General features: G+C 37.9%; 1 protein-coding gene across 1 annotated transcript in view; it reads left to right on the top strand.

Moving 5' to 3' along the window:
• Positions 1-11,266, top strand: part of EFL1 (elongation factor like GTPase 1) — a 61,825-nt gene extending 50,559 nt beyond the window's left edge. Inside the window, exons 18-19 of the mRNA XM_005419610.2 lie at positions 393-577; positions 10,698-11,266. Coding sequence (XP_005419667.1) covers positions 393-577; positions 10,698-10,886 — 374 coding nt within the window. The 3' untranslated portion in view covers positions 10,887-11,266. The remainder of the gene's footprint in view (positions 1-392; positions 578-10,697) is intronic.
• Positions 11,267-15,346: the final 4,080 nt, after the last annotated feature.

Genomic DNA, 15,346 nt, shown 5'->3' with positions numbered 1-15,346 from the left:
TATATATATATTTTTAATGAGTGCAATTTAGGATTCAGACATGCAAACGAATTAGTACAGTCTAATGAATGTAAATTGTGTTGTAATAGCCATGGACATGCATTTAGTTCATTACAAATTCATGGGTTTAATATTTATTGTGGAAACTTCAGCTAATAAATTGCATCCTCGTTCTTGCTCAGATGGCTCTGCACATTGTGTGGCAGAATATGTTGTTTGAATTTAGTGTGTCCATTTAATTAATTGACTTACAAAAAAGAGTTTTAGCCAAAAAAAAGTTATGGATTTTACTTAAAGCTGGACCTTCCTGAGCAAACATTGCTGTATTTCTGTTCATGGTGTATTCAGGATGTGAATGTATTGTTGAGCTGATGAGAGTTGTGTCTCTGCAGGTCGTGTGTATGCTGTGCTGTCCAAAAGGGAAGGCAGAGTGCTGCAGGAGGAGATGAAGGAGGGCACGGATGTGTTTATTATTAAGGCAGTCCTGCCAGTAGCAGAAAGCTTTGGCTTTGCTGATGAAATCAGGAAGAGAACTAGTGGCCTGGCCAGTCCACAGCTGGTGTTCAGCCACTGGGAGGTAAAAATATTTATTCATTCCATCTGTTTTGGTGATCTATTTCCTGTAGATGTGGCAGACTGGAATAATAAGCAGAAGAGGTTAAGTTTTGGTCAAGACATTTGATTAATTCCTTTTTGAAATGAGGAAAAAAGCCTTATATTATTTCTTTTTGTAGATATGCTGTTCAGAAATGTATTTATATTTTGTTTAGATGGTATTTTTATTTCAATAGCAAGTAAGTCTTTCATAAATGAAACTGTTTCTTTATAAATGTGTTTTCCTGTATTTTTGTGCCCTTTTTCATGAGTTCTCTGGTAAACTTGTTTGGGGAATGGGAAAAAAACCTAAACCACAAAACAGCCCTAACCTACCACTAACAGAAAATAAATGTATCAGCAAATCTAATGCACATGAAAGTTAACCTCTTAAGGTCTACCAGGCATCTTCCATATTCCAAGCCAACATAAATTTTCATGCTTAAAAGGCAAATCAAATAGATTACATTCTTTCAAAATTAAATGTATTGATAGTAAATAGTGGTGACCTCAAAATCATTCCTTTTGGTCATCCTTGTCACTTAAAGAAATGAAGAGTTGAATGTGAAGGTGTAAATCAAGTGGGAAAACTGGTGAGGAGTGTCATCAGCTGAAAGTGCAGTATAGTTTGTTCCTATGATGTGGAGAGTAGATATTCAGGGGGAAAAATAAAAGGCTGTAAATCAGAGCTCTTGTTCAAGACAAACACACCTGCATTGTCAGGCTCCTCAGAAGACTCCACTGAAGAAGCTAAAAATGGCTTCAAGGGCAAAAGTCAGTGGGTATAAACTTTTCACCTTAAATTTTTAAAATAACTTCAAAGTCCAGGTTTTTCTGGGTTTGGTTGGGGGTGTTTATTTGTTGGTTTTGGTCAAGCTTTCCTTTATTTGGTGTTAGAAAACAATAGAATCTTTTGTAAATGGATGAAAAAAATCTTTTTTTGTTTGTTTGATCCTTGGTTTATTTTGTCACCTGGAATGTCAAATCTCTGAGTACAACCAGCTGTAGATTTTGAGGTCAGTGACACTCCCTGCAGTTAGCAGCTATGGGCTGCTTACCAACGTTTCTCTGAAGTATGTGGTGCTTTTTCACACGGTGTGGATTCTTCATCCACAGCTAGGTTGTCCCCCTATCTGTAAAATACTGCACTAACTGTATTTCTTTGTTAGTAGCTGTGGTAACTGTGTCAGAAATTTTATGTGGATGATAATGGAAAACTGCAAACTGGCCACATGCTAGCAAAAGAGTTGGGAAGAGTACTTGAAACAGTCCACTTGGAAAGGCACATTATGTCTTGCTTGGCAGTGGTGCCTTACTGGTGTTAGTAAATGCAGGCACCAAGGACTTGGCTCTCCTCCTTTATATTGATTTATTTAATCTTCTTGTAACTAAGTACACCTTCACATAGTACCACAAAAGGAAAAACAGCTGCACAGAATGCAGAAAGGAAAAAAAAAGGACCCTTCCCACATGGTGCACACACACAACAAAATAGATAATCTGCATCTTTTAAGTATAGAGGCTTTGGTTACAGCCAGTTACAGATCAGGTACCTCAAACCAGTGAGTGTTGGCTGTACTGTGTACAGTAATCTTGTCAGTTCTGGATGGTCTCCTCTGAAGTGCAGCTGGTGAAGTTTTGTGGCTTTAGTGGTCTTTTGTGTGAACCTCTGACATCAGTGCCCTGGAGGAATATCAGCCAGTAGGATATCAATTCCAGCTAACCATTGTTCTGTGCCAGCTTCTTTAGGATTTGTAGCTCCTGTGCTCCAGCACTGAGTAAAAACATGAACCCTGTGGCTCTCAGGCCTCCCCTTCTATCCCCAAGCCTTGGTGGGTGCATTCGCTCTCAGATGTTATGAATTTCACATCAGAAAATATTCACAAATGATTATAGATATCCATAGGACAGAGGGATTTGAACAACTGGCAACATATTCTAAAACTGACCTCTGAGAGAGATTATAATTGCAGCTAGTATGGTAAATGCATAGGTAGTAGGAAAATTACTGTGTAAGCAGTCACCTTTCCACCTGGGGAATCTGTCAGTGGGGGAGGGTTGGGTTTTTTGTCTCCATGAAAGCCATGCTCACGTATTTTTGTGATAAAATAAGCCTTTTACTAGGCTACTGGTAATGTTATCTCTGTGCAGTGATGGCAGAAGGAGTGCATGTTGCTCTCACACCATCAAGACAATTTCTAAATAAATACAATTTTCAGAATCTCTAGTGTTAGCATGACAGAGAAACCATGAGAAATTACTTGTATCTCGGCTCCTGCTTCTTCCTCTCTTTGAATTCTGCACAAAGTTGCATCAGGTGTTGGGCACAACTTTGACATTATCACTTCATTGATGAATTATGGTATGTGTATCTACATGATAAACTCCAGCATTTTATTTGAATCCCTACTATTTAATGCATCATTGTGTAAGATAATATGATGTGAACTTTGTGTAATCTTAAGCTGGTTTTTCCTTAGTGTTAAAACTGTGTTACTGAGAGTGTGGCTGCTGCTTTAATTGCACACTCTCCAAACCCTTCCATGGCATTCTGAATGAACTCTGTGCTGCTGCTGCTTTCTCAGTGTGCTCAGCTCATTAGCTGAGTACCTGGGACATGTATTTGTCTACACAAATTCCTTCTAATGTGTTGTTAACCCCATTTTACACAAAAGGGAATAGACAGTTTGGGGGATTTTTAAACTTCCAAACACTTTGTCCCATGGAAATCGCATGCATAGAGTATGTTTAAAGAATTGAGGTTTGAGTTCACTCTTTTTTTGTATTTCCTTCCCATGATTTGTGGACTCTGGATACACAAAAGTCAGTGATAGACCCTACATTTAAATGAAGCCATTTTGGTCTCTGTGGAAATGATATTGCCTTTTTTTTTTTAATTCAGTTAATGGATGGATTTTGTGTAGTTGGGATTGCTCCAGCCCCAAGGGATGGAGCAATACATATATCGAGGTCTGTCTTGTCAGATACTCCTTTTTTATTAATTTCTTCTGGCATGCTTATACAGTTTATTCCTGCCTGTAAAGGACAGCACTAAGGAACCATTAATGGGAGCTTTCAGTTTAGTCCAAGCTTAAAAAAACTAGTGTTAAAAGTTAGGCAAATGTTAGGTGTGTTGGGTTTACTTGGCAGTACTTTCTTTGATTTCAGTATAAACTTTGGTATTTAATTGTTAGTTTAAAATATTTAACTTAGGGATAATTATGAACTAGTTGTATTTTTTTAAACTTTGTATTAATAATAACCATCATTTAATAAGTATGTTTTTGTTTAAACCTGTTTCTTTTGTTCTCAATTCTTTGCAGTTAAATCTTTTACTCAGTCATGTTATTTTATCTTAATCATAGGGTTTTGAATAAGAAGATATTTGTGATTGCAGAATCCTTAGAATAATGGAACTCTCATCCCATTTGGGAAATCTGTGTTAAAAGCAAAAAGAAATGCATGTGGCTCTATTCAGATGCTGATTGAATTTTCAGCAAGAATGGTCAAAGACATCTACTAGTTGTAAAGTTGTGAAATGTATAGTATTCCTGTTAAATCACATCTTTTCAACTGCATGAAGATTAACTATTAAATATACTTTTCTTCTTGAGGGGGCATGAGTGAACTGTAAACACATTTAATCAGAATTCTTTGTCATTGTCCCTTCTAAGTAGAAGAGTGCCTAGAACGTGCCTCAGGGCTCTGGAGAAAGGTAAGAGAAGGGCTTTGTGTAGTAATTGCTAGGAATATGAGACTTCTGAATGTGGAAGTTTTATATTCTGAATTTTAATTCATGCCTTTCGAATTGTAAGTGATTTTACAGCTCAGAAGATGGGGCTTAATATAGAAGTTGCTGGATGAGATTGTTAGGCTTGCATTAAACAGGAAGCAGGCTGAGGTAATGAGAGAGAATCTATTCTAGGTTTGAACTGTAATTTTACATACATTATTGCACCAGTGACAGTTTGGGCACATAAATGAATTCAAGGAGTAACCTGGAACCTTTCAGATATAAAAAGCTCGTTGTTTTGGCAGGAACATCTGAAGCTAATTGAAACAGTAAATAAGAGTTCTAGGGGTGTGGCTTTAATTCTCTTTCTCAATACATGTTTCTTAAGTAATAGGAAAAAATGCAGCAGTAGAGCCACACATCTCCTTTTTTGATTTCCAGTTACCAAATTCCCATTAACAGCTCCTGGCTGAAGTCAAGGGTAAAGTTTAGCTGTCACTGTTTGAGACACAAACAAGGATGATGCTCTTCAGCCAAAATAAACTTGTATGAGTTTATTTTATAGCTTACTGTGTAAGTTGTCATTATAACAATATTTCTTGGAAGAGGAGTTCTTATATCTAACCAGGCATTTTCAGACCTTGGCAGTCCCCATTATATTGTGAATGGAAGCTCTGAATTATGGGATAGTTTTGGATACTTTTTTATTTGCAGGGTATCCACACAGCCATTACACTCATGTAGGGTATTCTCTGTTCTGGAAGCACAGTGCCAGTACCCAAGTGGCCTTGACTTGTGCTCAGTGCAGAACCACTTGTGCAGCATTACCCAGCATATTACATATGGTTTTCTTGAAAAACAATTAGGCAAGTGTTCACACACACCTCTGTATTCTTTGTTTCTCAGGGCTGCTTCAGACATCTCAGACATGCATATCAGCTGTACCTTTCTCAGTTGCATAGTCTGTGTCTGTGTCATTGTCATTACTAGGTGATGGACACCACTTGAACTGTAAATGCTCTTGAAGTACCTTTCTACCATCAAATTTTCAAAGGTAGAAAGGATTCTGATCCACTGGAGCCCATATCATCTTTGAAATTTTGCATAATATTATTTTCACTTTTTTTTTTTTTTTAATGTTTTTCCTGGCTTGCTGATGGCTGCTGTGCCCAGTCACACTGAATTTAGTGTTTCTTGAGATTTCTTACTGAGCAGTTCACAAAGGCCATAATGTTGTTTGGACTTCAAATCTCCATCAGACAGTGTAAGATTGCTCTTTCTATTCATAGCCCAGCTAAGGCATTTTCCACATTGATGATGATTTCAGACAGTAAGGACCAGCAGGGGAAGTGCTACCAGGAGCATGGCTGTGTTCCCAAATCTGCCTGACCTTTTGGATGAACTAGGCTGATCCCTTCTGTTTGCTTCTGGTGCTTCTCTCAACCTTGTTTTGTATAATTAGGCTGCCTTGGGCAGAAACTGTTTCTTGCCATCATTTTGTGAAATACACTAGACAATGGGACCAGGATCACTATTGGAGCCATCTGGGTGATACTGAAATGCAAACAATAAATCATCCTCAAATTAAGCCTTAAAATTCCAAGTCCTCTTGAATTGCAAGTGGTCTGCTCTAACTCATGTCTTATTGAAAAGCTTGATTAGCTTACATAATCATTTGCAGGATTAGTACACACTCTGTCATTTATCAGTATTGACATAGTATGCTCACAGTATTTCTATTTCTATTGATTATTATTACAGATATTCAGATTGTGTCTCTCATAGAGATACAAGCATTTATAGCTTGAATAATTAATGTGTTGTTGTTAAGCTAAAAGAGAGTGACATCTGTTTTGCCTGTGCTACTCTGCATGCTCTCACTAAACAAGTCTTAGGAGACTTCATTGTTTGGGTGTGTTGGTTTGAATAGTTGTTATATTTAATGAAACATCTTGCTTTAGAATGGTTTCTTCTTCTAAAGAATACTCTTTGCTTACAGTATTTGAAGTAATCTTTTCACTTCTTTTGAAATACCTAATCCCAGCTGACTACATTATAAATAGTTTTATTTATACCTAGAGTGGGTTCTGCAGTGAGTGATGGGACACACTTCATGTATTTGACTGGGAGGTTTTATTTTTCTTTAAAGCATAATGGAATTCTACAGGTGTGCTTATAGTCATACTTTAAACAAATTATATCACTCAAGACTAATGGAAAATAAATCAATGGAGATTAATTTAAAATGTTCCTTAATTTCAATGCTCCTTTAACATTTCCATCACTTAGGCATTGTGTTTGCAATAACAGATTTAACAACTGTATCAGCTGGCTGAGCACTGGTTCATTTTCCTGTGTTGCATTTTATACAGGTTCATTTAGAGAAAATCCTTCTTTTTTAATAGAATAAATGCTGGTCCAGTGATCCACTGCATGGATCTCAATTTATAGTTCACTTTTAAAAATAAATTTCAGAAGAGCCTTGCAGATGTGTAGAAATACTTGGTTGTGTTAAGGAGGAAGGACTTTGTTGTGGACACTCGGAGGAGTAATCATGGGTGTGCTGGGCTGTTTGCAGTTAAGGCTGATGTTGTCCCTGTCAGACAATTCTGATGTTGAGTAATAAGTAAGCACAGGCCACTGGCTAGTTCATGCTGTTAAAAATAAAAATTCCCAAATCCTAGAAAAATTCCTGGAGAAAAGATGTGCTGAGTTTTCCAGTTACCAAGTCTATTGGTGGTATTTGTAAATGTACTTTATCATAATGCTAACAATACCATAATGTCATTGGTTTTACAGATTCTTATTCCTAATGTTAGTGCCTCTTGACATCTTCTGTCTGTTAAACTTTGGACATAAGCTTTGGCTGTGATAATTTTCTTTTCCTCCCTGCTCAGTGGTTCCCAGACACTCAATACACTGGCAGAGAGAGAGAGGCAGACCTCTGATAGAAGGTTGACTGAATTGCTTCAGTCCCTTAAAGATTTTTCATCTGTGCAAGGCATATTATTTTGAATGTCCAGTTCTCTTTTGATTGAAGGTTTTGTTGAGGAATGAAGCTTTTTGTAACAGTGTTGTCAACATGCTGTCATGTTTCTGATTTTAAGGGGAGTCTTAGGCTATATGTTTTGGTTTAGTACTGAAAAAGTAGTATATGGAAACATTTAAATAATTTTAGATTAAAAGTGGCATGCAACATAGAATAAATAATGTTTCTGGATGTCTGTTCTGGTTTGAGCCCATGGATTTTTCAGGATCCAAAGGAAATGCCCTCTGTGAAATTACTATACCATATTCCAGAAGGAATGGTCCATTTAGAATCTAATTCATCACTGAGGGCTTCATCCAGACAGAAACTCAATTCCTGTTACAAATTCCAGAACCATCCCTGTGTGGTTCCCATGAATACAAACAATAGCTCAGGACCTAAAAAGCTTCTTAGCTCTGATTCCAGGAAACCCAGACCCACCATTCTGACAATTCCCATTGTAAGGAAATTGATGACAATGCTTTGGGACTGTTCTCCTTTTGCATGCTTGCACTGTATTAACAGAGCAGGGGAATGATGGATTCCTCCTGCTGTGAACATTTGCCTTGATGCATTAATGTGATATGAATAAAGAGGAACAGTCTGGTTTGTGCCTTTGCCTTCACTCACAGAATCAGAACTTTCAGAAAAGAAAAACTTCCTACTTTTCTTTGTTGGGGTCACTGTGTCAGTAACACCCCTGTGTGTCATGATAGGGTTACAGACTTCTTAAAGGTGATGGCTTAGGCTCCTCTTTCCCATTGCTTACCATGGCATGGTAACACATCTGCTGATTATTTCATCTTTTATAGTGTATCTGCACCATTTAGGTAGGTGTAGTCCTCTAACAGAAATTTTCTGATGCCACCAGATCTTGCTGTAGAAGCAGTGTGTAGTGGCTGAATTATTTAGGCAGGTTGATGAGCCAAGCTACTCCTGAGGTAGTTCTTTGAAACCTAATTAACCTCTTTACTGCACTGCTCTGCATCATGTAGCAGTACAAGGTTCACTCAGGATTCTGTAACCCTGGGCTGAAATAGCTTTACCCTTGCTGGCTAATAAATACTGAACAGAACATTTAAACCTGCTGTTATGCTGACTTCCCTTGGACCTGTTGAAGCATAAAGAATTCTTGTCAGTGCAAGAAATATCCAGTGCAAATCTTCAGTAGAGCAAGTCTGTCATCAATTATTGAATGGGCCAGTCTGTCAAACCTGGGGATTTTCTTAAACATCCATCACTACAGTATCTAAATATTTACAGGTAGATTAGATCTGTAAGTTCAATTTTGTATACTTTTGGACTCCTCTGTTACATTCATTCTTCAAGAACTGCTGTTTCACTGCTTCTCTCTGGGCATAATTTCTGGGTGTTACATTTCTTGCCAATTAAAAAAAGGCATCAAAAGGCATAGTAACAGTCTTTAACTTAGCAGTTTTTAGCTGTAGAACCTCCCTCAGTAGTACAGTCTGAAGGAAATCTATTGAGCATCAATCACCTTTTCTTCTTCATGTGTTCTTAGACTTGGAAATTTTTGTTTGTTCAGCTCTTTAGGCAGATCAAGGAAGAGGACATCCCTTGTAGCTTTACATCATTAAGATGTTCAGGATGAGCACAAGTCAGCATGCCATCTTCAGTGCCCTTTCTCTGTATTTCTAGTGCATAAAGTAATGGTGAAACTTTCAAATTCTTGTAGAGGGGGAACCATTCTTTTTTTATTGATGTAAGCTGTCAAGGAATCACCTCTAAGTTTGTATGCATTGGTTAGAAGGCCCTGTGCAAGACATCAGAGTGGGTATGACTCAAGCAGATTCTTCTGTGGTGAGATAGTCCTTACGTTTATGGTGAAAAATAAACACAGAAAAATTTGGAAAGCTGAGTTTCAGACTGTTTATTTCTGAGCTCTCCTTGCTTTTGGTTTTCAGCCAGACAAGCCTGTGCATAGTCATTTCCCATGTAAATAATTGAGATTGGCTGTCACTTTCAGCACGAGTAATACCCACTTAATTTAGTCTGTGCATGTGCTTAACTGCAGCAAACTAGAACTGTTTCTGTTGGTTTCGCTTTACATCCCATTTTTGCAAGATTGAACCTACAGTATTGCCTAATACAAATTAGGCTGCCACAGTCATTCTCCTAACTCCCCATAAAGTTTAATTTGTGTGGTTGTGTTGGGAGTTATTTAACGTGAGATATTAAATTAGGACTCCACAATTGTCGATGTTTCTGGGGAAAATCATCCATCTTCAGTCATCATTTTTTAATTCCTCTTCTTGTTTGCTTGTGTAACCTGAGCTTTAGGTTATTTTGCTTAGGTTGAAGTACCATATGGCAATTGAAAGGATTTGTCAGAAAAAAGAGTTTGAAATGGTAGAAAAGGCTCATAGCATTAAGCTAAAATTGGTAATTTAGGAAAATTTGTTCTCTCCTTGTCAGTTATTAGTGCTATTGCTAATATTTCAGAAATTATTGTAGAGTAATGTGCTCAGTTGTTACAACTATTGTGGTTCTTGCAGTAACTAATACTTGTCTGGACTGCTTTTTCTATGAGGGTTTTGTTTAAGAAATGAGTACATTATTACCTTTGGGTTTTTTAGAAAAAATATATTACCTGTAACTGTCTCTTGTGAGGAAATCTACAATCAAGAAAAATCAGTATTTTTGAAATCTGCAGTAGAACCTGTGTAACATTATATGGTCAATTCCATCCCTTCCTAATGTTGTTCATATTTAGGGTTCTCTGTAATACCCTCTATGGTAGTCCCACAAGTACGGGGTATAGAGGATGAACTGGAAATAAAGGCATGTCCAGTTATTGTCTGATCATGTTAGATCTAAAATCTGTTCTAGAGGAGGGCTACAAAGCTGCAAGAACAGCTCTGCTAAATATGTTAGAGCCAGAAACAGTGCTTTTTAAACCATCTGTCCAGCTTGGGCTTGGGATTGGAAAACACAGGGCACAGAAATGAGCAGAAATTTTCAGTTCTGATAAATTCTGATGCAACTGTTGTGTGATACTATTCTAAATAAGGACCTCTCACTTAAAAGTTGAGAATTTTGTGAACATTATTTAGCACTGTTTGCTGATGGGCAGTTGAAATTGCTTTTAGAAAAACTTGTGCAGATAATTGCAGCTGAATTTGAAAGGTTATTGTGGGTTTCTTAGGGCAAGAGCTGCAGAGTGTGTCTTAACTCTTGTTTTCTGCTTCCATAGCTAATTGCAGCCTTTCCAGACAGCTTGATCTGCTCTACTTTGGTTTCTCTACTTCAGCAGTTGATGACTTGAAATATGCTAATGAATTTTTGTACTACTTTATCTGTTTTGTTTGTTTCCTTTTGTAGATCATTTCCAGTGACCCGTTCTGGGTCCCCACGACTGAGGAGGAATATTTGCACTTTGGGGAGAAGGCAGACTCGGAGAACCAGGCCCGCAAGTACATGAATGCAGTGAGAAAGAGAAAGGGGCTCTATGTGGAAGAAAAAATCGTGGAACACGCTGAGAAGCAAAGAACTCTGAGCAGAAATAAGTAGCTGTGTCTGCTTCCTTTCTCTCCTGACACAGCTAAGTGTGGGTGAAGTGTTTTATATGCAGCAGGTGCAGAATTTCATCTGGACTTTGTTCTTTGATACCATTTTGCTTACATGCTTTGTCTGTGGCTTATGTTTTAATAAACTTAAGCCTTTCCAAATTTTCTACAGAGAAAACAGTTTATGTATTGAAATGAAATAGAAGCTTATTCACTGCAGTTGTCTCAGTTTTTAAAATTTAATGCCCTATTGAACATCCTGTCACAAGGATTAGAAACTCCCAATTCAATTTGTTTCTTTCTGATTTGTCACATGTAGTTGCAGTAAGCAACTGGTTAGCTAGCTTCTTGCAAATAAACCATGCACTGAATTTAGCTCCTTAATGGTTTTGACTGTTTTTTAAATTAATTTCTGTAATGTATTTGTTTCTTACACATACTTTTCATAGTTACCTATATGTAAATAGATTCAAACCTATTTCTAAACTATTTTACTCCATTCCTCACATGAAGAGTTATTTAAAGCAGTAATGTATCTTTATACCTTACATCTTCTAATACCTCTTTAAATCAGAGGGCAAAAATAGCTTATGTGGAAGGCAGCACTGCAAAAAGCTGAGCAAGATTTGTCTTGTTTTCCATCCTTAGAACACACCTTATTAAAAAGTTCAATTTCCACAGACTAGGTGAGGGGAGTGAGTATCTCCAGTATAAATGAGAAACTGGACATCAGTTTTCTTCCCATACTTTATGCAGGAAGTAAAGTACTTTGTACTTGAAAGCTCTGGAAGTAAAACAGCACTCTTGATTAGAGAGGGTTTCCTCAAATATATCTGTCTGAAACGTTTTTTCATATTTAAACCTAGTGCCAGACAAGTGCCATTTGCAGATGGGACTAGAAGCTTGCAGGTCTGGTTAAAACCTCCCACAGTGTGACTTGGCAGCAGAACTCGAATTGGGAGCTCAAGTGACTTTTCTCCTGGCCCTGATCACATCAACCTAAATTCTTCAGGGAAGGTATCTGGTAGTTTTGCTTCTTCTATTAGGTTTTCTCCTTTCTAACTTCAGTTTGGTTCAGAATGCTGTGTAAATTTTTCTGTGCTTCTTGCTAGTTTCCTTTGGAAGCAGAAACAGAAGAGCACGTGGGGGAGAGGATGTGAATGAGCTGGACAATTTTGTCAGCACCATTTTTTTTTTAATGCATAATTTGAGTTCTCACATGGCTTCTGATTCATTTCAGTTCTTGTTCATACCAGACTGCCTGTGAAAACCCAAGAGTTGAAACTAGGCAAGAGAGTGTAGTTTTCTTTGTTGCATCATGTATAGGAGGGGGACAGTCATGAAAACAGGGATAAGGGCTTTTTAGTACCTGTTCTAATGTTGGCACATTGTCCTTTGGTATTCATAAAATGTTTTGAAATTGGTCCTTGGAGTAGAACCTCTTATTTTAAAACATACATAGATATGCTGGGATAATGATAAAAAAGTGTATACTTTTCATTTTGTGTTATTCTTCACCAGTTTTACTTCTCCAATCTGCAGTATCTGTGATGTGCTGCTTCAGTACAGCCCTGAGAAGGAAAACACTTCCAGTGCTAACATGAGTTGTCTGTGTAGGCTTTGCTGATCTTACTGGTGTTGAGACAAATAGTTTACATGCAAGATAAAATATTTACATGTAAATACCAATTTGATTTAGCAGCATGTCTGAAGTTTGGGCTCTTATCTACTTGATGTGGCTTAGTCATATCCTCTGTTGTGATTTTGTGCTTTTTGATTTGTTTTGTGCTACTTTGGATCTACTCAAAAGTAGATAAGACAAAAATTAGTATTTATTTTTGTAGCATCTATTAATAAACTGAAAAGGTTTTGGTTTTTTACAGCTGCATCATTCCATGGTTCTGAAACTCCTGCAAACCATGACTAATGGGAAGAAAAAATAGATACCGTGAAATAGTGTGGTTTGGGCTGTTTGACAGATATTTGCTATTTCAACAGATGCTGTTTTCCTACAGAAGCTTGCTTTATTATTTATTTATTTATTTATTTATTTGTTAATTTATCCTTTCTTCTCCTCGTCCCTCCTCCTTCATTTCCTATTTTAGCAAAGATCCAACTGTATAACACCTGACTGATTCTTTGGAGGAATATTTTTATTATCATCTTACTTCTTTATACTGAAACTGCTTGTCTTTGTAAAGACTTGCTGATTCTGGAATTTGAACACAAAAAAAAAAGGCAAAATTCAGTAGTGTTTTCCTGTTAGCATTTTCATGGCCTTGTAAAAGCCTTGTCCTTCACCCTTACAAAGTGACATGTCTCACTGTTCTCCAGTAAGACATCTGGATGCATTTCTTCTCCCAGAAAAGCTGCTGGTGTAAAAGGGTAAATAAATAATAATTTGCCCAGACAGCAAAAATAAAACTTTAGTCAGGAGCCCTGCATTTCCTATGTGCTCACACAGGTTTTCTACCCCTGAGGATGAGGGGAATTCAGTGCAGTTACAAAATTATTTTTTTTTTGTGAAGTGGCCACTGAGCACAGCTAAAATCTGCATCTTCTCAGGTGGAATTACAAATGGAAGGCAGATTGTTCATCATCACCAGTTCAGTGCTGGCTTTTTCCCATCTGTGGAGAGCGCTTTCCAGATTTTTTTCATATGATTCTTTTACACTGTAATAAGTAAGGTAATGAATAAATCACTGTTATGTCACTGCTTTCAGAATGATTTATGCCAGTGTGAACTGCTACCCTGGAGTATTTTGTCTCTTCTTTTTTGTTATAGTGGAGACCTCAGAGTTAGAGACAATCCTTAAGAAACTCCTAGACTTTAGTGATGATTCCATGACAGTTATATGGTTCATTGTCCCCTCTGCCATATTTTCATGAAAACAGTAATTCTGGATTATAACTTTCTTAAAATAGAAGAAAAAGCCCACACTGTTTATCTAAAAAGGTGGCTCTGGAGTAAGCAACAGGCTTTTCAGATGGGTAGTACAAAATAATCTCTGGCCTTTTTAACTCAGTATGATATTTTTATGGCATTTGGAAAACAACATTCAGCAGTCTTTTCATTGTAGGATTCAAGGAAATAGTTTGGAGTGGCCATCATGCAAGGCTGCCTAAATGTTGTCTTTATGGACCTGTAAGAAGGTTGATCATGAGGAAGAGTCAGATGTAATTATGCTTATAAAGACCTTGACAAAGTCCATGACAGCTTCAGGAATTCTAATCCTTTGCTGCATCTGAAGGCAGTGTATCTTTTTGGCTAGACTTATCTCCTGAGCACTCTGAGATGTTATTCCTGCTTTGTTCAAAGGGGAGGATGCAAAGTCAAGGTCAGTCATGTGGGAGTAGAGACTAAGATGACAAAAATCCCTGAAGAAATTTTTATGGCAGGACTTATACAGCTTTTTAGTAGTGGCTTTTGGTTGCCTCTAATACATGTGTGTGACTGTAATTCCTGGTTTGTTTTTTTTTTTCTTAAATCTTTCTAAGGCTCCTTTAAATGATGATTTTCTAACAATCAGCCTAATTTCAAAGGCTGGCTCATTTGCTGGGGGATACAGATACATCAAAAGCCAACTGGTGCTGAAATACAGTAGCAGGCATGCTATGGAGCATTTTCTGCCTTTCATCTCTTGTCTTGTGGTAGCATTTACCTTTCGGAGATCAAGAGCAAGGCTCCTGAGTGGGAGAGGCTGTGAGTGACTGACAGCAGGAGCTGTGAGAGCAGCTGAGGCTGCGCTTCCCCGGAGACTCGGCACAGAGCGCTCATCACAAGTGCTGCTGCCGCTGCTCTGAGCATTGAAAGCTGATCCCATTTATGAATCCTTGTCTTCTCCTTGTAATGTTGCTGTCTTGCAGGATGAACAGCTTAGGAAGGTTATTTTAAATTAACCTTCCTGTGTTAAAACAATGTCTAGTCTGTTCCTATCACATCCAACATTGTAAGCATCAAGGCCAGCGAGTAGTTCGACTGCAGCTGGTGTGAAAGGGGAAGGCTGGAAGAGTAATGTAAAAATGTTGTGGAAAAAAGCGCCTCACACTTGCATAGATGCCTTTATAGGAACTGTTTTCATTGCATAATGAGATTGCTTTGTGCTCTAGAAGTGGTCAATAATAGATAATGTGCAACTGTGCTGCTCCATGGAAGATTGGCTGCCTTGGCAGGCAGAGTGTATTAGCAGTCAGAGCAGCCCTTCTGTGTAGCCTTGCTTCTGCAAAGCAGTGTGTGAAGAAACAAGCCTCTGTCTCCTTTGCAGTCCTGGAATTTCAGTAAAAATACTGTGGCAGGCTCATCATTTTGGGAGCTTGTTGGAAGGGAGCTGTGCGTTCCCAGCAGCAGCAATTCCCCAGCTACCAGTTCAGTGACTATAGAAAGCAGCTCTAAATAACCTTTTTAATCCCATTTCTGCCAGGACCTCCCACTGAATCATGGCTTCTGTTGAATCTTGTTGCTGG

The sequence above is a fragment of the Geospiza fortis genome, unplaced genomic scaffold (genome assembly GCF_000277835.1).
Source record: "Geospiza fortis unplaced genomic scaffold, GeoFor_1.0 scaffold171, whole genome shotgun sequence".
In the NCBI taxonomy this organism is placed as follows: domain Eukaryota; kingdom Metazoa; phylum Chordata; class Aves; order Passeriformes; family Thraupidae; genus Geospiza; species Geospiza fortis.
The sequence above is the reverse complement of the archived record's forward strand: the minus strand, read 5'-3'. Positions and strand labels throughout refer to the sequence as shown.